The sequence below is a fragment of the Pongo abelii genome, chromosome 2 (assembly GCF_028885655.2).
Source record: "Pongo abelii isolate AG06213 chromosome 2, NHGRI_mPonAbe1-v2.0_pri, whole genome shotgun sequence".
Classification (NCBI taxonomy): Eukaryota; Metazoa; Chordata; class Mammalia; order Primates; family Hominidae; genus Pongo; species Pongo abelii.
This window is the reverse complement of record NC_085928.1, coordinates 194905558-194929434: the sequence shown is the minus strand read 5'-3', so window position 1 is coordinate 194929434 and position 23877 is coordinate 194905558. Positions and strand designations below refer to the sequence as shown.

The 23877-nt window shown below is 38.3% G+C and overlaps 1 protein-coding gene across 4 annotated transcripts in view; it reads right to left on the bottom strand.

Annotated features, from left to right (window-relative positions):
- The window catches only part of VPS8 (VPS8 subunit of CORVET complex), a 236563-nt gene that overhangs the window by 123918 nt on the left and 88768 nt on the right, over positions 1–23877 (bottom strand). For 3 of the 4 annotated variants that reach the window (XM_024244828.3, XM_054553100.2, XM_024244829.2), the window contains 5 exons: positions 12361–12403; positions 10857–10929; positions 10437–10556; positions 5582–5653; positions 736–855 (listed from right to left, as the gene is read on the bottom strand). In XM_024244828.3, the coding sequence (XP_024100596.3) occupies positions 736–855; positions 5582–5653; positions 10437–10556; positions 10857–10929; positions 12361–12403 (428 nt within the window). The remainder of the gene's footprint in view (positions 1–735; positions 856–5581; positions 5654–10436; positions 10557–10856; positions 10930–12360; positions 12404–23877) is intronic. The other variant, XM_054553099.2, reaches the window with a different exon arrangement.

Here is a 23877-nt window from a genome sequence, read left to right as displayed (position 1 = left end):
TTTCCTGATACGATACCATGGACCTAGCAAAGCATGGGCTTAGGAGTCAGGCCACTTGAATTTGGATACTAACTCTATTAAGACTTAATATTTACTGCTAATAATAACACAGTAAGTACGACCTTACATGAATTATTTAATCTCTCCAGGCTTTAGTTTCCTCATCTATAAAAGGAGGATAACTGTCCCTATTTTACAGCTGTTGAGAGGACTAAGGTAACATACACACATAAAGCTTTGGAACAATGTCCGCCATTGTGAAGTACTCAGAAAATACTAGTCATTTTTAGTTACTTTCTCCAGACAAAAAGTATTTTCTTTGCCACCTGTGGAAAAATAGCTATTTAAGCGGGATTACAAGAAACCTTGAAAGTCATTTGTAAGTAAATTGAGATTGTACAAAAGTAATCTTTTCTCCAGGTGACGGTCATAATAGTCTTACTACCAATGAGATGGGGGAGATTCTTAAATTGGGAAACTCTTGAGCAAAGAATTCTACGCAATTCAGAGCAACAGAATAATTGAGAGAACACAATCTCTACAAACCAATCTCCACAAAACGTACCCATACACCCATATACACATACCCCCTCAATTTAGGTCCAAAACCTGAACAGGCCTCTCCTTGATAAGCTATTTACCCAATAGTGTGTCACATCAGGAAACAGTGTAATCCAGGGAACTGTGCACAGTAAACAGGAAAAAACCTTCTAGTTTTCACTGCTAGACACTTACCTGATCAAAAAGTGTTCTGTTTACAAACAAGGTGTTGTCAGGCTTTGCAAGCTGCCGAGCAAGGAAGGTAAAGAGACATCCTACTTGTGAGGGGGTAAAGTCTGAATTCTCCACCATAACCTGAAGAGCAAAGAAGACCATTTATTCAATACACCATTTGGTTTGACGCAAAAAAATATACAATTAGAAGAGGGGATAGCCTCATTACTGAAGACGCATAAAAAGATTCTTTTATTGACTGTGCAACAATTGAACTCAACGCCATTTAGAATAAGCACAACCACTTGCATACTCTGAGAAGAAAACATTTTAGTGATTTTTGGCCTATTTCTATCACAATTCGGATGAGAACTGAACTGATAGAGGTAAAGATGTAAAGTGTAGTATTTCAAAGAAATATTAATCATATTTCCCTCAGTAATTCTTAGAGAAGCCTTCTACAACTATTTTTTTTTTTTTTTTGAGATGGAGTCTCGTTCTGTTGCCCAAGCTCGAGTGCAATGGCGTGATCTTGGCTCACTGCAACCTCCGCCTCTTGGGTTCAAGTGATTCTCCTGCCTCAGCCTCCCAAGTAGCTGGGACTACAGGCGTGTGCCACCACGCCTGGTTAATTTTTGTATTTTTAATAGAGACAAAGTTTCACCATGTTGGCCAGGCTGGTCTTGTACAATTAAATTTAAATAAGCCCTACTAAAAATCTGTCCATCAACAAGGGAAGAAGAGAGCTGCTTTGAGGTTTGAGAGTAAGATAACTGAGAGTCAAGGTAGCTCAGAGAAGTCAGCTATCACACAGACCAATGAAGTGAACGGCTTCCGCCTTCTATCAAGCAGTTCCTTGAAGACATGGTTTTGTATAACAGGCTTTTAACAACACACACAGTTATCAAATCATAGTTATTCCTCTGGCTTTAACTCAGCTCTCATTTCCTAAGTACTCACTATGTGTAAGATGCTATAAGTGTCTTTAAGAAAATTAGGAACAAGAAGGAAAAGACAGACACATCTTAAATAAAAGGCATAATATAATGACTGCTATTATAAAGGCACAAATGATTACAGAAGCACAGTGGAAAAATTTAATTCAACTGGTTAGAGAGGGAATTGGAAAAGAAATGAGAAGGATAGCTTTTAAGCTAAGTTTTAAAGCCCGTGCAGAAATTTTGACAAGGGGTAATGTCAACAGAGAAAGCAAACTTGGCAAAGAGAAGAGTGAGAGCAAAATCATGGACACAGAAAAACACATTTGTTAGGGGAACAACAATATTTATTAGAATGAAGCAGCATGCAGGAAGAGGGAAACAACAGATGAAAAGGGAAGATGAGGTCTCAAATGTCATCCTAAGGAATCTGGAATGTATTCTACAGAAAACTGGGGAGCTACTAAACGTGTTCCGCCAGCGGAGTTGATCATGACCAGTACTGTGCTTAGGAAAATTATCCTGTCAGCAGTACATGGGATAAAATTAACAGAAGAAAGAAACAGAAGGCAGGGAGAGCAAGATACAAGTGACTGCAGGAGTCTAAGGGAGAGACCAAAGGGCTCTTAAGTAGGGCAGTGATCATGAAAATGGAAAGAGGCAGAGAGAGGGGGGACAGGACAAGTATTCCTATGTGTGGAAATGTGGTTAAAGGAGCAATGAAAAAGGACATATTTGGAGCCTGATTGGCAGGTGGGATAATGATGCCATTAACAGAGAGAATGCAGAAGTGTGGGAGGGAAGACCATGTGCTGTTTTGGGCGAGCTGAATTCATGGGGGCAACTCTACAACAAATCAGGGTATAGTACCCTCACACATCTATTGAAAAGTTCCAAGTTCCCTCCTTCCATCCTCCATTCAAAGATAAAGTTCCAATTTCCCTCCTTCCATCTTCCATTCAAAGATAAAGTACCAGGTTTCTCCCATTATACAACATTCCCTCGCTTTTGACCTACTTCTTCTCGCATCCCTTTCTTTCGCCCTTTCTGCTTTTAGTCCAGTAATCATCACTTGTCAAGTGTAAACTCATTATTAGAATATGTGGGTATTTCAAGTTATAAAAACTCTATCTCATATATAGATATATTCTTATATCTATATATGAGAATTCCCTCATCAACTCAGCGAGTGTCTAATTGGTTATTACCCTACGAAAGGCCATTTCCTTTCCATTTCTTCTCTTTAGCCTATTTCAGAGACCATGCTTACAAATTTTCTGGGCAATGTAAAAAGTCACAAATTAATAGATGTTTCCTCTCTGTCTGCAGCCATTCAGCACACATGATAACATCCACTGGCCTGTTCTCTGGTCACTGCCTATACTCTTCCTCTCACCGGCTCCCTCACAAGTACACTTTAACCAATTAGCACATCTCTAGCGCTAGAAACGAAAAAATAATCTCAAAATCTCATTCTTCATTGACCCAAGGTAAACACTATCAAGACAACATACAAGAATGGCAAGTCACCAACAGAAATAGTCGAATACTTATGGAGCTTTCTCTTCATTTGGCTCACTCTTCCAACTTAGTATAGTTTTAAACTCAAATTACAATGTAGCCAACTTACATTTATCTGACATCTACTGGGTTACAGGCATTGTGCTGGATCTGTTCTAGGCATGCTAAAACAATGATCAAAACAGTAATAATAATAATAATTAGAATAATCCTCACCATCTCTACCTTCAGGAAGCTCAAGTCTAGATAAGACAGATAAGAAAATATGTAAACATGACACTACAGTGTGCTAACTGAAGCATAAAGTGTTGCCTGAGCACAGACAAGGAGCAACTAATCAACCTAGATGTGTGGGAGAGCATTCAAAACAGTTTCTCATAGAAGGTATTTCAGTTAAGTCTTAGAAAATGATTAGGAACTTGCCAGTCCGTGAAAGGAAAGGAAAAGGCATGACAGGCTGAAAGAAAACCCTTGCAAAGAACATAAACTATGAATACACCACAGAGAGAGTCTAGTGAATTCTAATAATTTAATATGGTTGAGGGTCCTAATACAAGGTGTGTGGGGCAGGATGACGAAGTGGATGAGAGAAGGGACCAGTTATAGACACCTATTCAGGACCAGAAAATATAGAGGGATCTTGGATGTTCAACAGTTTAGACGAGTATGGCAGAAACTATTACTTATGCTCCAACATCTCGTCTTCCCTCCTAACTTAGAAACAGAACTTCTCAAGGCTGGGTACAGTACCTCACACCTGTAATCCCGGCACTTCGGGAGGCTGAGGCGGGCGGATTATCTGAGGTCAGAAGTTCGAGACTAGCCTGGCCAACATGGTGAAAACCCCATCTTTACTAAAAATACAAAAATTAGCTGGGTGTGGTGGCAGGTGCCTCTAATCCCAGCTACTCTGGAGGCTGAGGCAGGAGAATCGCTTGAACCCAGGAGTAGTGAGCTGAGATCGTGCCACTGCACTCTAGCCTGGGCAACAGAGCAAGACTCAGTCTCAAAAAAAAAAAAAAAAAAAGAAGAAGAAAAACAGAACTCCTCATGTTTAGCTAAGCACATGGTTACAAGAATACAGACTATGTTTCTCCATCTCCCCCACCAACTAAGGGGCCTTATATGGTGTAAGCAGAATTGTATTACACAGCTTTTAAGAAGTTTCCTTAAGGAGAGGGAACATCTTCTTCATCTCTTTCTACATTCAGGCTGGCTAGAATGCAGAGGTAATAGCAGGAGCCTGAGCAGCCATTTTGGATGGAAAGACGGAAATCACATACTAAGTGTAATACCAAGACAGAAGGAATCTGCGTCCCAGAGTTTATGAAGTCACTCTACTAAACCAGGTTGCCTACTTCCAGACTTCTATGAGAAAAATTAATTCCCATCACAATTAAACTCTTGTTATTTTGATTTTTCTCTCACTCACAGCAGAACTTAATTCCAAATGACCAATAGGAAGCCACAGAAGAGTATTAGGTAGAAGAGAGGCAAGGTCACAAATTAAAGGAGGACAGGACTGGGAATAAATCTAGGTGAAAATTCTCCACACTAGCCAACTCAATCAAACTGGCATCATCTGACAGGTCAGCAATCCTATTTTCATAATCATCACTGCCTGTCTTACAAGGTTAAATTAATATTAATTGATAGCTCAAAAGAAATAATGTATATAAACATACAGAACTATTATAAAGGCAGCATACTGATGTTATGCACAACTAGAAAACACTTTAATTCTGGTGTCTTGTCCAAAATAATTTGACAAAAGAAAGAAACCTCTACTTTACAGCCAAATGAACAAAAATAAAAACTCTAAGCTTTCAACTACAAGAGGAAACTGGCCTGCCTGAAGTCATGCAGATGGAAAAGCAAAGAACCTTTCCCTGCATTCTTCATTAGCAACAGCATCAATCTCAAAACAGCTTTCTCCTGAATCTAATTAGATTTATACTGGGATGATCATTTCTGTGTGCCTCAAATCATTCTTAAGTGTCATCCAGCATCTCAGTGCCATAAGAGAATACGGCACTGCCTTAGCAACAAAGTGAAGTTGGCATGAGACACAGGAAGATTCTTCACATTAATTGTTTTCTCAAAGCACTCTGAAGTTAGTCTCTATTATTACACGTAATCATACTAATATAGCAATTATCACCATATGCCTTTCTCACAGTAGTGCTCTCTATTCCGGTCCCCAGTCTAAAGCCAACATACACTAAAATTTTTTTAAAATAAATAATTAGTACTTAATTCAGCTCTTGAGGACAAAGACACCACAATAAAATTTTAAGATATGATTCCAAGAAACCACTTAACAAGATTACTTCATAACCTGCTATAAAATAGCTCAACTATCTTAATATAAATATCAATATAAAGACATGTATTCTTTGAATACTTACTTTCAACAAAATATCCACAATTCGCTGTTGATATTCCACAGCTTGCTTGTCATTTTTAAAGTCTTCAAAAGTCTAAAAGGGAGAAATAAATTTTTTAAAGTAATTATTATTTGCACATTGTAGAAGAAAACAAGTTATTAAATTCTTGTTAATAAAATCCAAGTAATTTCCCAAATAAGATAACTATTCCTCATTAGGTTTTATCTTATACACCTTACGTGACGTTATTTTTAGTGAGTCAGGTAGAAAGCTATGGCATTTAATATTGCACAGTATTCTGAGACTTAAAAAAAAATCACAATAAGAATTTGAGAAAGGAAGGAAGACAAAGTCCATAAGGAAAAAAAAAAGAGAGCGATAAACACTAATGAAAAGAGGTAATTTGGGAGCAAAGGTTTGAGAACAGAAGGATAAAATACTACATGTTCAGCCATCATTCAATCTATGTTATTTGGAAATAACTAAGACACATTTTATTAACTGTCATAAAAATAACTTTCACAATTTCCATGACAATTAAGAAAAATGATGTCCAAAGATAGGCATTTTTAAAAATTATTATGGTAAAAAAAATTTTAAAATTCTCAAGCCTACTTACTATTCTCAAAACACTGCCAACTATAGCAACTTTTATTTATGTAACTGATCAAGCACAGCCAAAATACTTTGAACATAACATGCATCAAAATAAATTACAATACCAGATTCTGTTTGTCAGTATACGTAACAGCATGTCACAAAAAACCTAGTACATATAGTATATATGAAGAAATTGAGATTATGTCCACTATTAAAAAATGGAAATGAAAATTTTTACTAAACAATAAGAATGATGAAAGACTTAAAGATTGTTCCTATGGTTTTCACTTAATTCATTTGATTCTGAGAAATGTTTAAATCCACATAGCACTAATTTATTGCCATTTCCTTGAAACAAGAAAATGAACTATGCATTGTCCCAGTAGACTAAAAATAAAAAGGAATTTCACAGCCATGAACTTTCAACACTACATCATAGTCCTGTTCAAACAAGAGTAGTTACTGTTCTTTAAATGGGCCTGAATTTCCCCCAGTTTCTCCAAAGTACCTTTGTTCATGCTGTTCTCTTATTAGCATGTCCTTCCCTTCCTTCTTCTGTTTGATGCACAGAAAAACAAAATATTCTCAACTTTTTTTTTCAACTAGTCTGCTTTACTGCCAGGTAGCTGGGAAATGCTGAAACGAGTTATCAAGGAGACTGTAGGAACACTTACTATGGAAGGCTCAAATAGAAGTTATTCTGATGTATGTGTGGGTTGAATATGACCCTGACTGAAGATAGGAAGACGGACTACAAAGTCTCTCTCAGTTCTATCTTCGCATTCATGAGAACAACAAACACACACATACATAGACACCCATCCCTGCCTGCTAAAGTGAGATGACACTCTGCAGGTACAAAGGGAAGGTACCATCCACTAATATAAGTGCTATTCAACTAAAACACAAAACCATGGAGAATTAACACATGCATTTAAAAACTACGGCAGTGACAGCAAGTAAAAAAGAATTTCCTTCACTATTTTCCTTTTGGCAGCATGTAGTCACTCCTTTGAAACAGATATTGATAGTTTGATTCTGTGAACATAATTAAGTGGTGATATACCACAGTGTGAATATTATGATATGCTTAATGACTATTTTGGTGGTAGTTAACATCTGCCACCAAAATGGCACATTGTTAGACCATTATCATCCCACAAAAATGCTTCTAATTATGGATGTTTACTAGAGGAATAATATGCAAAGATGTCCTAATGGAGAATTACAGTTTCTGAAGTACAAAGGTAGACCTAAAACCCAAGTTGTAAGTCATCTGTGAATTTGGACATAAAAAATTATTTCTGTAGTACTTCAAAAATTACTATGGGGTTTCTGTAAAACAATGATAGTAAGCTACCTCCTAATCCACGGGTCAACATTCTCTGTAAAGAGCCAGACAGTAAATATTTCCAGCTTTGGGGCTACACGTGGCCTCCATCACAGATTCTTCTTCTTTATGAGGCTGATTTGCCTCTTAAAATATCTTTCAAATCCTTTCACATCTTGGTATCCCCACTGCCACTGCCCAAATTTAAGCTACCATTATCTTCTATTTAGATTACTACAAAATTTACTAACGGATCTCCCTGCCCCCATCTTACCTCATTTCAATCCATTTGTATGCCCCCAAATTCATGTTGAGAACCTAATCACCAATGTGATGGTATTAGGAGGTAAGCCTCTCAGAGGTGTGCCTAAACCAACAGAATCTGCCAGCACCTTGATCTTGGACTTCCTAGACTCTGGAACTGTGAGAAATACATTTCTGTTGTTTATGAGCCACCCAATCTATGCATTTTGTTATAGCAGCTCAAACAGACTAAGACACAAGAGTCAAAGGGAATCTTTTTAAAGTATAAAACTAATATATTTTTCTTCCTAAAAGGCTTCAATTGCTACCAACTGCTGTAGTATAAAGTCCAAATTTTGGCCAGGTGTGGTGGCTTACGCCTGTAATCCCACCACTTTGGGAGGCCAAGGTGGGCAGATCACCTGAGGTCAGGAGTTCGAGACCAGCTTGGCCAACATGGTGCAAAAATTAGCCAGGTGTGGTGATGCGTGCTATAATCCTGGCTACTGGGGAGGCTGAGGCAGGAAAATTACTTGAACCCAGGAGGCGGAGGTTGCAGTGAGCCAAGATCGTGCCATTGCACTGCAGCCTGGGAGACAAGAGCAAAGCTCCGTCTCAAAAATGAAGGAAGGAGGGAAGGAGGGAAGGAAGGAAGGAAGGAGGGAAGGAAGGAAGGAAGGAAGGAAGGAAGGAGGGAAGGAAGGAAGGAAGGAGGGAAGGAAGGAAGGAAGGAAGGAAGAAAAGAAGGAAGTCCAAATTTTTTATTGCAGGTTGCAAGACTCGGTATCTGCCTACCTCTCTGGATTTGTTTCTCTCTGCACTTCTCCTTATACTTAAAAGATGCAGCTGTATTGAATTTTTTTCAATTACTTGAATACTCATTGCTCTGTCTCATTTCCAGGCCTTTTTACATATTCAGCCCTCTGCCTACAATATTTTTTCCTACCCTTCCCCTGACTAACTTCTATGCATGTTTTGAGACTCAGTGTAGACCCCATTTTATCTAAGAAACATTCCCTAATGCTCCAGCAGGTGCCCCTCATTAAGTGTTCCTATAGCATCCTGTACTTCCCCTATTGCACTGTGCTATAATTATTTATCTACAAGTCTGGATCCTCTTCCTCCACAAAAGCAGTTTATATCTTGTTGGCCAAGGCTGCATCCCCTAATGAGGATAATACATGGGATATACCATGCACTCAAATATTTGTCAACCAAATCAGAGACTGTTTTGCAGCCTTACTATAAATCCCAGTGTCATAATTCAGACATCAGCATAATTCCAAATGTGTTTCGGTGCTACCACAGCCCTTAAAGAAATAAAAATTACATTAAGTTCTTTGTTTTCTCTAATACTGTTTCTAAACCTCTTCCCCCATCACTTCCTGTTTCTTTTTTTCCTATGTGCCAGTCAGCAACTACCCTTATGTTCCCCTCTGGACATTTAAAATTTCCTAAACCAACTAGATCTGACTTCTAAGTTTCTCCCTCTCTCCTTTCTATGCAATTAAAGTTACTACTTCTGATGTCAGATTTTCAAATTAAACCAATTCAAATGATAAAAATCTTCTCATGAGTACTTATCTTTTAAAAATAATTTAATAGTTTATTATATTTATATAATTCAATTTATAAAAGTGGTATATGCTTATTAGGGAAATTTGCTTCATCTCACAGAGTTAATCACTATTAATATTTAGGTGTATTTCCGTCCTGCCTTTTTTTCTCCAAATACTGTGTATAAGTGTGTTTTGCATATTCGTGTGCCTGCTGCTTTCGCTAAACACTACAAGCATTTTCCATAATATCAAAAGCTTTTCAAAAAACAACTACAATACCATTTAATTCAGAAGATACATTATGTTTTATCTAATTACTCCCCAGGGACATTTGCACAGACAACCTGGCTCACCCAAATCGTACATGTTCATCTCTAATTGAACATGTATAAGGGTGTTTTTTCAGCAAAAAGCTTCCATGTTCCATTTCAACTCCAGCTGTTTTTACTATCATCACCACCACATCTCCTTTAGCATCTCCTTTCCACATTTTGTATGCCAGGCAATATAATTTATGAAATCAAAGATGCACCACATCTAACTCAGTTCTCCTTAACTTTTTGATGAGTGTGTGTTAGAGAGAGAGGGAGAAAGAGAGAGAAGGAGAGAGGGAGGAAAGGAGGGAGGGATAGAAGGAGGGAGGGAGGAAGAGGGGAAGGGAGGAAGGCAAGGAACTAGAGAAAAAAATGGGTAGCACAACAAAATTAAACATTTGAAACCCTGACTTACTGCTAGTGCATAAAAACTGTACCTGCATAAGAATTATGATTTTTCTATTAAAAAATACTGCTTTGTCTTTTTTCTTTTTTTGAGACAGAGTCTCTCTCTGTAGCCCAGGCTGGAATGCAATGGCACAATCTCAGCTCACTGCGCCCTCCAGCTCCCAGGTTCAAGCAATTCTCTTGCCTCAGCCTCCCAAGTAGCTGGGATTACAGGCACCTGCCACGATGCCTGGCTAAGTTTTGTATTTTTAGTAGAGATGGGGTTTTGCCATGTTGACCAGGCTGGTCTGGAACTCCTGACCTCAGATGATCTGCCCGCCTCGGCCAAAGTGTTGGGATTACAGGGGTGAGCCACTGCACCCCGCCAAAAAATTATTGCTCTGTCTTCTTTGAAAACACCTTAAAATAATACTATCTCTTACCAGTGCCAATACATTAAGAAATTCTCTTGTGTCAAAATGTAGCAAAGTCCGAATGTAAGGATAGATTTCTTCCTCAGGAGAAGCCTCTGCTGAATGCAGGCGAATTAGAAATTCAAAAACCTGCAAGTTGGGGAAAAAATGTTGATTATTTTCTCACCTGACAAAGTATCTTGCTGAAGCAGTGATTCTCATTTGGATAAAATAAAGGCAGGCTGAATTCAGTTTAAATTGCTACTGTATTTTAAGTTCTCTCTTAAATTCTCTCTCAGCTCTAATTATTGACTTTAGTAACAGTGTGTAAGCGCTCTCCTGTAACAGGTGATTGCTCCTGACCCACGGTAAGCCTCAACTGCAATTTGTCTTCAGTGCATCTTAACAAGAAACGGAGAACAGTCAAAAGGCTATAAAAATAGTACCAACCTGGTTTTTAACCAAGGGAACAAGATCTTCAGGGATGTCACCAAGGGGATAGGCACGACCTGCTAGACAACAGCTAGAAGAAAAGAATGAGAACGGATCTGGTGACTTGTAAAGGGGATAACTTTCAAGCGAGTAACACATTGTTTCTCAAACTTGAGATACTAGTTCAATTTGTAAGTAGGCTCAGCTTTTGTCAGTTAGGTCAAGTTCCAAAGCAGGTCAAGATGACACCCGGTTTAGAAAATGTGGGCAACAGATATGGAGGTGAGGTAATGCATCCTGTGACTGAGTGGGAGCTTTCGTTTCTTCGTATGTTTCCTAAGAAAAACCAATGCTCTATTAAAGGGGCAAGAAGGAATGAGGACAGACTTCTAAAGGCCTCATACCCAGTGTTTAGAAAGATGGTGCCTAATGGCACCATTATACTATGATTAACCTGTTAAAAGCCTGGCGTTCTCAGATACTGTTAAACCAGGGGCTCTAAGAATGGTATTAAAGATGGGGACAGAGCTAGGCTAAATGTCTGGGAAATGTCTGCAACAGGACAAACCAGGGAGAATTAGAATCTGAAGAGAAATTCACCCTACAGTTTTACCTCCAAATCAAACCTTCTTCATGGCTAAAGACTTGCCTTGTGAGCTGAATTACTACAAATGTCATCTGAACATGTCTACCTTTTTTCTATTTTTTTGGGGGAAGGGAGGGAGCAAATTTTAAACCTTTTTGAACTACAATTTTCAGTGTTAGACTGGAGACAACTGGACACCAGCATATCCTGAAGAGTTTAAAGTACAGATGATAAAGCACTAAGTAAATGCGTATTTCTTTCATGCTAAAGAATCAATGTAACAAGTGTGAAACAGGTTTCAAAGTTAACTCTGACATTAGATATGAACTAAAATGATGTTCTGCTAGGTTCTGCCACCTTCCTGCCAAACAGCCATCTACCTAAAAGTTCTACCAGGGCTCAATTCCAAGCTGGCATAGTCTACAGGAATGAACCCTGCTCCAGGAGTCAGGAGATAAACATTCTAGTTTTACCTCTGTTACTAACTTTTTCATGATTTGAACAAGCCTCTTGCCCTCATATATAGAAACAATACACATCCCACATAGTTGTCACTAGTAAACATAAAAAACCCGGGTTTCAACACCAAGGTTTCTCAACCTCAGCCCTACTGATATTTCGGGCCAGATAATTCTGTGTTGTGGGGACTACTCTGTGCATTGTATGATGCTTAGCAGCATCCTTGGCCTCTGCCCACTAGACACCAGTAGCATCCCTTCTCTAGCCCCAGTTATAACAACCAAAAATGTCTCTAGATGTTGCCAAACATCTCCAGGGAGTAGGAGACAAAATTATCCATGGTTGAGAACCACTGCTCTACATAAAAGAATTGTGCAAAATGAAAAGTACTATACAGATAAGATCATAGTATCTCTAAAAATATAGGAAAAATATAGAAAGAACATACATGCAGATGAATAAATAAAACAATCTTACCTAATATATACAAGAAGCTTATTGCCCATAACAACTTGTTCATCTAAAATAGAAAGAGACATATCTTCAGCAATTTTCTCTCAAAACCTTTTCAGAAAAATAACCTTTATGTAGAAACAAAAAAATAAAACTTGGCATTTAAGGTGAGGTAAATATATTCCCAGATAACAGGAAGTTGAGATAAGACCACTTGATTGGTTTTTAAGTTTCCATTAGATTCTTGTCACAGACACAATAGCAATATAAGCTATTCTAAGATAGATGTAGAAGGAATAGATCTGAGGGTAGAGATCTATGTATTGTTGGCCTAACTAACTTGTGACCAAGGGAAGGTGTAGGGCAGGCAATGAGTTGATGAACTGTACATCAGAACCAATTAATTAGTGTTAAGGCATAACCATACTGTCTTCTTTTTTGTAATATGGACTTTCACCACCCACAGTACTCTAGGGCTGAAAAGGCCATTGTTCCCAAATGTTTAAAGTAACAGAACTAAACTAAATGATCTTTAGGGCCCTTTCTATTCTAAGTTACATAAAAAATGTAAGATTCTGCCATCTTGTGATATGAGCCTGTTCTTTGACTAAAGAAATCAGAAAGATAATACGACAAAGTTTGAAGCCAAGGGGTCAAGGGCAACACAGAATGGAGCAGGAGCGTCAACAGGGTGAAGTGACTGGGAACACCCACAGCACGCAGATGATGGGAATCTGTGGTTGGCAATAATGAAGAGCTGGAGTTTCTATTTTTGGTATATGAATACTGGACATAATGCAAGCAAGTGTATGTCTTTATCAGTAATCTTTCACAAATACTCAAAATCTGTAATGTTGTTAGTGCATGTAAACTTGAATTGCTCCAAATGTATGAATAACTACATTTTGCTTCCGTTCCAAATGTTATTTGATTCACATCAACTAGTATGATACATGGTGATCATCACCTGCATGGCATAACAACTTAATGTTTATTGGCTAACTAGATAAACACGAGTAAAAGAAAAATAAAGTCTCAGGACCCCAAACTCGCTATGCCAAAAGGAAAAGTTAAGCTTCGGAACTGAGTCATGTAAAAAACAAAAACAAAAACAAAAACAAGCAAACAAAAATCCTGGCTCCCTTTGGTTCCTAAACAGATTGCTGCAAGATAGAAGGCCATGTCTCCCCAGCTGGCCTCCCTCACCCTGACAATGTAAATTAATAGCTGATCTTCACAGGCACTGGACAAAGATAAGACTATAAATTATTCCTCAGCCCATCCCAAGACAAATGCATATTTGACTTCTTCCTCTATTCTATGTTTACTTTACCTTCGGTAAAATGCAGATTCACTGAGCATGAGACAAATGCATAATTAACTGTTCCTCTTTTCCCTCTTGCCCACTCTCTACCCTTTAAACACTGAAGTTCTCAAAACCCTCTGTGGAAAAAGCACAGGCGGAAGATCCTACTGTAGCCTGTGTCTCTTTCTTCCAGTGTGTCCTCAACCTTGGTAAAATAAGCCTCTAAATTGATTGAGACTTGTCTCAGACATTTTTTGATTTACACACCTTTCTTGATGGAAATCTCAGGTAGAATATATCTAGCTCATGATATTCCTAGAGAGAGCTAAACGTTATTTGTTTAACCTACCCATCTCCATTATTTCACTACTGTGAGCTTCTTATGAGCAGAGTCTGACATTTCTGTATTTCTACCATCGAGTATAGTGTCTGGCACATACGTAGGTAATTAGCAAATTGTATGCTGAAATGAACTGACATAGTACTTAATTTTCTACAAGCCTTCTCTTCCCAATATCTTCTTTTAGACAACTTTTCATTATAAAAGATCATCAATTCCATTCAGACGTTTTAATTCTCCACCTTCATTTCTGGTAGACAGAGATGTGAAAGGCAATTTTCAACTTTGCCTCAAAAAGATTAGGTTCAGGGCTACTATTAGGTACGGGGAGTTAAGACTATAAAATGACTCCCTCACCCCCACCCTTATAGTAAAAAATTATAAAACCTGGACATCATACAGAAAGTAACTACCTGAAGATACCAAAGAGTTACTGAGGAGTGAGCAGAAGCATGAACTGGTGAGGACTTCAGCCTCATTTGGGGGAGGAGAGACAGGCAGCCACACTGTTCTTCCTTCTGGCCTGTCCCTGACGTAAGCATACTCTGAACTGCACACATAGGGAGGCATGGTAAGGCCCCTAACCTTCCTGGCACGGGGGGGATCAGAAAAGTGAGGTCAGAGAACCATGAATATGGAAGGGAGTTGGGGAATCCCAAAAGGTAAAGAATCAAAGAGGAGATCCCCAAATTGTCTGCCACATCTGGAGTGGATCCATTTACTAAACCACCATGCAGGAAAAAGACTCAAAGCAGCTTAGTCAAAGACAAAAAACCAGGATCAAGAATGCAGCTTCCTCTCTGAAGGTTTTGGAGTGAGGAGAGAAGCACATGGGCTCTGGTGGAGAGTTCCTTCACTTGGAGAAGTGAAGATAGGGAGTTAGCTGTACCAGTAAATTACCACCTCTGTGGCTTTTGGCCTGGGTCTAAGTGCTGTCTGTGTGGCAAGCACAGCAGAGCTGGAGGCCATCATGGAAAAAGCAACAATCTTTCTGGCAAGGGAAACGTGAAGTTAAGAAACATAAACAGTTTAAAAATTAGGAGAATCTTGCCGGGAGGCTGAGGCAGGAGAATGGCGTGAACCCGGGGGGCGGAGCTTGCAGGGAGCTGAGATAGCGCCACTGCAGTCTGGCCTGGGTGAAAGAGTGAGACTCCGTCTCAAAAAAAATAAATAAATAAATAAAAAATAAAAATAAAAAATAAAAATTAGGAGAATCTTGCAAAGAAAAGAGAAAGAGGAAGGATCCCCAAACTCTGTCTACCCTCATCACTGTCTGACCGCTGAGCCATGAGTGTGGATCAGAATCAAAGCACATCAGCCATCCAGAAATGACCTGAGGAGAGACTGGAGCTGCACAGAGAGAGGGTTTGCAATTCAAGCCCACCAAGAAAATTATCTGATAAAACAATGGAAAACGATACTCAGTGGTGAAAAATACCTGATAGAACAATGGAGAATAATACTCACTGGAGATCCCATACTCTCCACACAATGTAACATTCATAATATCCAGATACAGCCCAAAATTATCCAGCATGAAAAACCAAGAAAATAAAACATACTCTTCTTAAAAGTGAATGAAGTCCAATCCTGAGATGAACAAAATGTGAGAACACACAAAGATTTTAAAGCACTATTATAATTATCCTTAAGCAAAGGAAATGGTTTCATTGCATGAAAATTTCAACAGATAAATGAAGAGTTGCAGCAGAGAAAACAGAAACAAGAACTAAATGGAAATTAGACCGAAAAATGTAACTGTTGAAAGTAAAAAATCACTGAGCAGATTTAACAGTTGAATTGACATGAAGGAGTTAAGAGCAAATGAATCTGAAGGAAGAGCAATAGAAATCATCCAAGGTGAAAAACAGAGAGGAAAAAAGACCAAACAGAACACAATCAAAACCCAAAGAAACAGACCTCAGAAATGGTGGAGTAAGGACCTGCAAAAATCTCCTCCATAAAAGCAATACAAACACCGGTAAAAACCGTCAAATTGGCTTTTTCAGAACTCTTGAAATTAACTAAAAATTTGCCATAATCTGAGGAATGTTTATTCAGAAAAATGCCTGAATCTCAGGAAGACCAGTCAATTTTAGAGTTTTAACTTTATTTATTGCCATCTCCCTTTCTCCAGCTCTACTGTAGTTTTGAAAACCAATATTGCCTTACAACTTGGGCAGCTGTGAAAACAAGTGGAACACAGTGGGTTTGATAGCGACAGGAGGCAGCCAAATGCCTAGGCAGATAGGGGCGGGTCCCTCGTGAAACCCCACCTTCAAGACAAAAAGCAGCCTGAAGGCTGAAAGACCAGATTACTGGTCTGGATGAAACCTGCAACCTAGAGTGAGAACTTCTGTTTCTGTTTGCACATCCTTTCCCAGTTGATTCTTTCCGAATAATGCCTTTTAACCAATCGAATGTTGCCTTTTCCAATACTGCTACAGCCTGCCCCTCCCCTATTCTGAGCCCACAGTAGCCCCAGACTCACCACATCGAGGGGACATGCCCACCTTCGGGTAGTGGGGCCACCCCCGCATCCCCTCTCTGCAGAAAGCCATTTCATCACTCAATAAAACTCCCTACCTTGCTCACTCTTCAATTGTCAGTGTATCCTCATTCTTCTTGGATGCTGAACAAGAGCTGGGGACCCACCAAGTGTGGGTACCCAGAAAGGCTGTTACACTGGCCTTTTGCCTTCGCTGGCAAAGTGCAGCCACCCCACACAATGGGGCCAGGGGCCGAACGAGCTGCTAACATGCTGCCGTCCATCAGGCTGTGGATGATAAAACTGAAAGAGCTAATTAGCACACTAACACCCCATCTGGGGCTTCAGGGTCATGGGCACCCTTGTCTGGATACTGCTGCATTCCCCTCAAGACCGTGGGCCTCACATGGAGCTTGCTCCTGTGTCAGCACTCGGAGTGGCCAGCTGGATCCCATACTGGCTTGCTCATGTGCTCCCTCCCACGAGGGGCTGAGCACAGCAGGCAAAGTAGACAGGGTGCCCCTGCTGCAAGTCCGGCAAAGGACCGAGAGAAAATTCCTGTGTCAATCTTGTAGCCCCTCAAATGCCCCACTGTCAGAGAATTGTCACTATTTGACCTATCTGGCAGCTTACTTAAAAGTTCCATTTTCAGGGCTTATCTTTTTTTGCCCTAACTCAGAACTCAGTCTGTGGGAACAGCACTATCCCCAGGACATTTGTGAAAACAGTCAGTGCCATTGTTCAACATTACAGCGGGGCTGAGACAGTGTTAGTAGTTGGGACTAATAAGTGGTGCACCAAAAACCTTAAAAGGAAAAACTGGAGAACGGGAGATCTGCAGGGGCTTTTGAAAAGTTCTAACATATTCCTGGAATGCTAAAAGGATGTATGCATATAAAGGGCTTTGCACATACCCAGGGAAATTCTCAAAGGCCCTAATTTATAACCCATGGCTGACTTTGCAGCTCTGTGCAAGCAGGAAGGGAAGGCTATAGCAGAATTCTAAACTGCCTGCCAAAGAACTGAAAATTCCAACATAAAATGAAGCAGGAACTGATAGGATTAAAGTGAGAGAAGGACAATTCAACAATATTTGGAGACTTCAATATCCCACTTTCAAAAACAGATAGAACAATCAGTAGAAGATGAACAGCAAATAGAAGACTTGAACAAAACTATAAGCAAACTAGACCTAACAGACAAAGAAGCCCAGAGAATTTCACCCCAAAATATAGCACCATGGTGTGCAGATTATTTTAAATTAAGGGTCACTGAAAGTCAGCATATGCTGGGAGAGACTTGTGAAAGGAAAATAAATCTTGGGACCCCAAAATCACTAAGCCAAAGAGAAAAGTCAAGCTGGGTACTAATGTCAGGCAAACCTGATTCCATTCTATCCCTAAATAAGATAGCTACAAAGAAGCTACATACCTCCCTCACAATTTACACACTCCTTGTGGACAAAGGACAGACAGAACTCAAAGTCATCTCTCTGAGGCTCACCTGAGACAAATGCATATCTAATTGCTTCCTCTGCCCTACTGTTTATGTAAAAATGCAGATTCACTGAGCCAGACTAAATTGTGTATGCAGTGGAAGGCTGATCAAGGACTCAAAAGAATGCAAACTTTTGTCTCTTACCTACTTCTAACCTGGAAGCCCTCACTTCAAGTTGTCCTGCCTTACCAGACTGAACCAATGTACATCTTAAACATATTGATTGATGTCTCATGTCTTCCTAAAATGTATAAAAGCAAGCTGCCCATCTTGGACACATGTCGTTAGGACCCTGAGGTTGTGTCACGGGTGCATCCTTAACCTTGGCAAGATAAACTTTCTAAATAGAATGAGACCTGGGCTAACAGGTCTCAGATAACTTTAACAGGTTAAAGATATTTTGAGTTAACAGACTCTACTCTGATATTATGTGATCTACCTTAAGACCGGACCCTCCAAAGAAAACACAATTAATTGCCTTCCATCCCTTTCCTGAAATCTCTTTATCTACTGAGGAAAAGAAACCTAAGGAATACAATCGCACCTCTACAAGCTTTTTCACAAGATAATGTCCGCCTCTGAACAACGATCCAAATATTATTGGATCATTCAAATTCCAAAGAGGATCCTTTACAAGTTAACTTCTGTCTCCCAGGTCCATTCATTCCCCTAATAATCATTTACGACCCCTTAAAAGAACTGCCTATTTCCCCATCTCCCTTCTACCCCTAAGAAAGGATGCATCTGCACCTCATTGGGTTTTTGAGTAATCATGGTCCTTCAATTACCCCATGTTTATGCATGTTAACAAAAGTATATGCCTTTTTCTACCCATTAATTGATTATTAATTCATTTCAACACACTTAGACTCAAAGTTTCAGAGGGAAAGTTTAAATTTCCCTACACAGACATCTATGTAACACTCTATCCAACAACAGAAGACATTCAACACATTACTATGCTCAAGTGCACATAGAACATTCTAGAGAACAGACCTTACGTGAGGTCATAAGTCTCAACAAATTCTTAAAAGATAGAAATCATAAAAAGTACATTTTCTGACCACAAAAAAAGTAGGAATCAATATGAGAAGGAAATGTGAGAAATTCACACATAGGTGGAAATTAGACAACACACTTCTAAATCACTAGTATCACAAAAGAAATTATAAAATACTTTAGGATGAATGAAAATGAAGACAACATACCAAAACGTATTGCTTAGAGGAATATTTGTAGCTGTAAACACTTAATTTTAAAAAAAACACAAAAACAAAGACCTCAAATCAACAATATGAGCTTCTACCTAAAGGGCTGAGCTTCCAAAGGGTGTGAAAAATTCTAAGGCTTCTGATACATATATTGTGCTAAACTGCTCTATAGAAAGATTGAACCAATTTTACTCCCACTAGCAGTTTATGATAGTGTTCATTTCCTTAAGAAATAAGTATGATTTTAAAAAATATTTATTAATTTGTTTGGTTAAAAAAAACCTCTTCATTTTAACTTGCATTTCTCATATTACTAATGAAGTTGAACACCTTCTCAATGTTTACAGGCTAAGTTTCTTTTGTGAATTGCCTTAGTGTTGTCTATTCTTCTATTAAGGTGTTAGTCTTTCTCACAGATTTTATTACTTTTTATATATTGATATTGAGCCCTGAACCAAAGAATTAAAAATATTTTCCTGTTCTGTCAAAAAAAAAAAAAAAAAAAAGAGCTGAGCTTCTACCTAAAGAGCTTCTGACCCAAAGAACTGAAGAAAGCAAATAGACTAAAGTTGAATGCATGAAATCAAAATTGGTTCTGTGAAAAGATCAACAAAACTGACAAACCTTTAGACAGACTAAAAAAAGAGAGAAGAGTCAAATTACAAAAATTAGTAATGAAAGAGACATCACTACTGACCTTACAGAAATAAAAGGAATTATGAAGGAATACTATAAACAACTATATGCCTACATATTAGATAATGCAGATTAAATGGTCAAATGTCTAGAAATTAAAAAACTACTAAAACTACTGAAACACTCAAAAAGATAATCTGAGTAAACTCCAACAAACAAAGAAACTAAACTAGTGCTATGGTCTGAATGTGGCACCCAAAATTCATGTGTTGAAAACTTAATCCCCAATGCAACAATGTTGGGAGCTGGGGGCCTTTGGGGAGGTGTTTAAGTCATGAGGGTTCTACCCTCATGAATGGATTAATGCTGTAGTAAAAAGGGGCTTGATGGACTGGGTTCACTCTTTTTCCACTCTTCTGCCAAGCGAGGACACAATGTTTGTTCCCACTTGCCCTTCCAACTTCTGCCATGTGAGGACACAGCAAGAAGGCCTTCATGAGACACTACGTGCCAGCACCTTGATTTTGGACTTCTCAGGCACCAGAATTGTAAGACATAAGTTTGTGTTCTTTATAAATTACCCAGTCTTAGGTATTCTGTTACAGCAGCACAAAACAGAGCAAAACAACTAATAATTTTAAAACTTCCAATAAAGAAAAGCCCAGGCCCATATGGCTTCACATTGAATTCTGTCAAACATTAAAAAAGTTAACACTAATCCTTCACAAACTCTTCCAAAAAATAAAAGAGAGTATACTTCCCAACTCATTCTATGAGGCAAACATATCAAGATACACTCATAACAAGACAGGTATTCTTTTGATAACAAGATATCAAAAGAAAACAAAACTGTAGAACAATATCTCTTATGAATATAGACACACAAATCCTTGAGAAATACTAGCAAACTGAATCCAGCAACATATTTAAAAGATTATATACCAAGTGAGATTTATCCCAAGAATGCAAGGTTGGCTTAACGTACAGGATCAATTAAATAGATCATATCAATAAAATAAAGGACAAAATCCACAAGATAATCTTAATAGATGCAGAAAAAGCATCTGATAAAGTTCAACAGTCTTTCATGTTAGAAACACTCAAACCGGGTAAAGAAAACTTCATCAAATGGGTAAGACCATCTACATCAAATTTAATGATGAAATATTGAGTGCTTTCCCCCTAATATCAGGAAAACAAAAAGACATCCATTCTTGCCACTTCTGTTCGACACTGTATTAGTGGGTGTAGCCAGCCCAATTAGGGAATAAAAAGAAAGGCATCTAGATTAGAAAGAAAAAAGCATAATTATTTTTATTTCCAGAAGACATAATCTATATTTTCCTTAAAAAGTTCTAAGAAATTAAAAATTAGCACTAATAAATGAATACAGCAAGGACGTAGGATACAAGGTCAATATACAAAAGTCAATCTATTTCACACTAGCAAATCCTGAAAATAAAATTAAGGAAACAATTTCATTTATAACAGCATCAAGGTGAATAAAATACTGAGGAGGAGGAAAAGAAGTATATGACCTATACATTAAAAACTGCAAAACATCATTGAAAAAAATTAATGAAGACCTAAATAAAATGAAAAGATGTGCTGTGTTCATGAACTGAAAGATTTGGTAATATTAAAACAGTAATAAAATTGATGTACAGATTCAAAGCAATCCTTATCAAAATCCCAGCTGCCTTTTCTGCAGAAAAGGGGAAAGCAAAGTGACTTTAAGACCAAAATAAGCTGGGTACAGTGGCTCACACCTGTAATCTCAGCTACTTGGGAGGCTGAGGTGGGAGGATTGCTTGAGGCCAGGAGTTCGAGACCAGCCTGGGCAACATAGCAAGAATTTTTTTTTTTAATTCAGCAGGGCATGGTGGCCTGTAGTCCCAGCTACTTGGGAGGCTGAGGAAGGAGGATCACTTGATCCCATAAGTTTGAGGCTGCAATGAACTATGATCACACCACTGTACTCCAGCCTGACTGACAGAGTGAGACTCCATCTCTAAAATAAAATTAATTAATTTTAAAAAGATAAAAATAGAAAAACATATCACATTCATACATTAGAAAATTCTACAGTGTTAAGATAGCAATTCTCTCTCCCAATTAATCTATAGCATCAATGCAATCTCAAAGAAAATCAAATGAGCTTTTTTAAAAAAACTGATGAGCTGATTTTAACGTTTATATAGAAAGGCAAAGAACCTGGACTAGATAAACCAATTTTGAAAAAGAAAAACAACATTGTAGGACTTAAAATATGTGATTTTGAGACTTACTATGAAATTACAATAAGCAAGACAGTGTATTACTGGACAAGGATAGACATATAGCTCAACAGAACAGAACAGACAGCACAGAAACACATCCACAGTTATATGGTCACTTGACTTTTCATAAAGGTGTCAAGGTAATTCAATGAAAATAAGATAATCTTACCAATAAATGGTAAGACTTACAGGAATAACTGATAGCTGTATGGAAAAAAATCCTTGAACTTTACCTTACATCATTTATAAAAATTAACTCAAAATGAATTATAGACCTAAATACAAGAGTTAAAACTACTAAATTTCTACAAGAAAATGCAGGAGAAAATATTTATGACACTGAATTGAACCAAGATTTCTTAAACAGAATAGCAAAAACCTAATGACAAAAAAAATTAATAAGATGAACTTCATGAGACAGAGTCTTGCTCTGTCGCCCAGGCTGGAGTGCAGTGGCAAGTGGCATGATCTCGGCTCACTGCAACCTCTGCCTCCCAGGTTCAAGCAATTCTTCTGCCTCAGCCTCCTGAGTAGCTGGGACTACAGGCACCCGACACCACAGCCGGCTAATTTTTATATTTTGGTAGAGACAGGGTTTCACCATATTGGCCAGGATGGTCTTGAACTCCTGACCTCGTGATCTGCCCACCTGGGCCTCCCAAAGTGCTGGGATTACAGGCATGAGCCACCACGCCCGGCCAGCTTGGGAACTCTTAACAATTCAATAATATGAAGACAACCCCAGGTCATCTCCACCAATTAAAAAAAAAAGGGGGGCTAAATATTTAAACAGAGAATTCACAAAAGATATGTGAATGGCTAAACAAGCACATGAAAAAATGATTAACATCACTAATGATCAGAGAATAAAAATTAAAATCACAATGAAATACCATTACTTACTCCTTAGAATGGCTAAAGTTTTAAGAAGATTTTAAAACACCGACAGTATCAAGTGCTTGCAAGGATGTGGAACAGGAACTCTCAAATATTGTTGATGAGAAATGGTACAGCATTAGGAAAAACCATATAGCAGTAGCTTAGAAAGTAAAACATATATTTATCATACAATCCAGCCATTCCACACTTAGGTATTTGGCCAAGAAAATGAACACATTTGTCCACACAGAAACTTACAGCTAGGGGTCAGGAATGGAGGGTAAGAGAACAAGGGGGGATACTTGAGGGAAGGAAAGTTTTCTATATCTTGACTTTATTAATATGAATTCAATATGAATATCCAGTTGTGATATTGTACTTTATTTTTGCAAGATGTTATCATTGGGGAAACTATGTAAAGACTATATAGGATCTCTATGTCCCATTTCATATAACTGCATGCAATTATCTCAAAAAATTTAACTAAAAAAAAACAAAAAAAACCCAAAAAACTTAAAAAACTTGTCCACAAATGTTGTAGCAGCATTATATTATTCATAGTAATCCCAAACTGAAAGCAACTGAAATATCCATGAAGTGGTGAATGATTAAACAGCTTATGGTATATTCAATCCATGGACTATCATTTAGTGGTAAAAGGGAACAAAATATTAATATATATAAAACAAAATGGATGACTCTCAAAAATATTATGCTTCATCCACATTAAGTGAAAGAAGTAAAACACCAAAGATTACATAGTACATAATTCCATTTACATGAAGTGTAGTGACAGAAAGTTGATCAGTGACTGCCCAGAGCAGGGCTGTGGGGAAAGGATCAAGTACAAAGGGGAAGGAGGAAACTTTTTAGTATGAGAAGCTATGGCTCCTTCTACAGCTTGA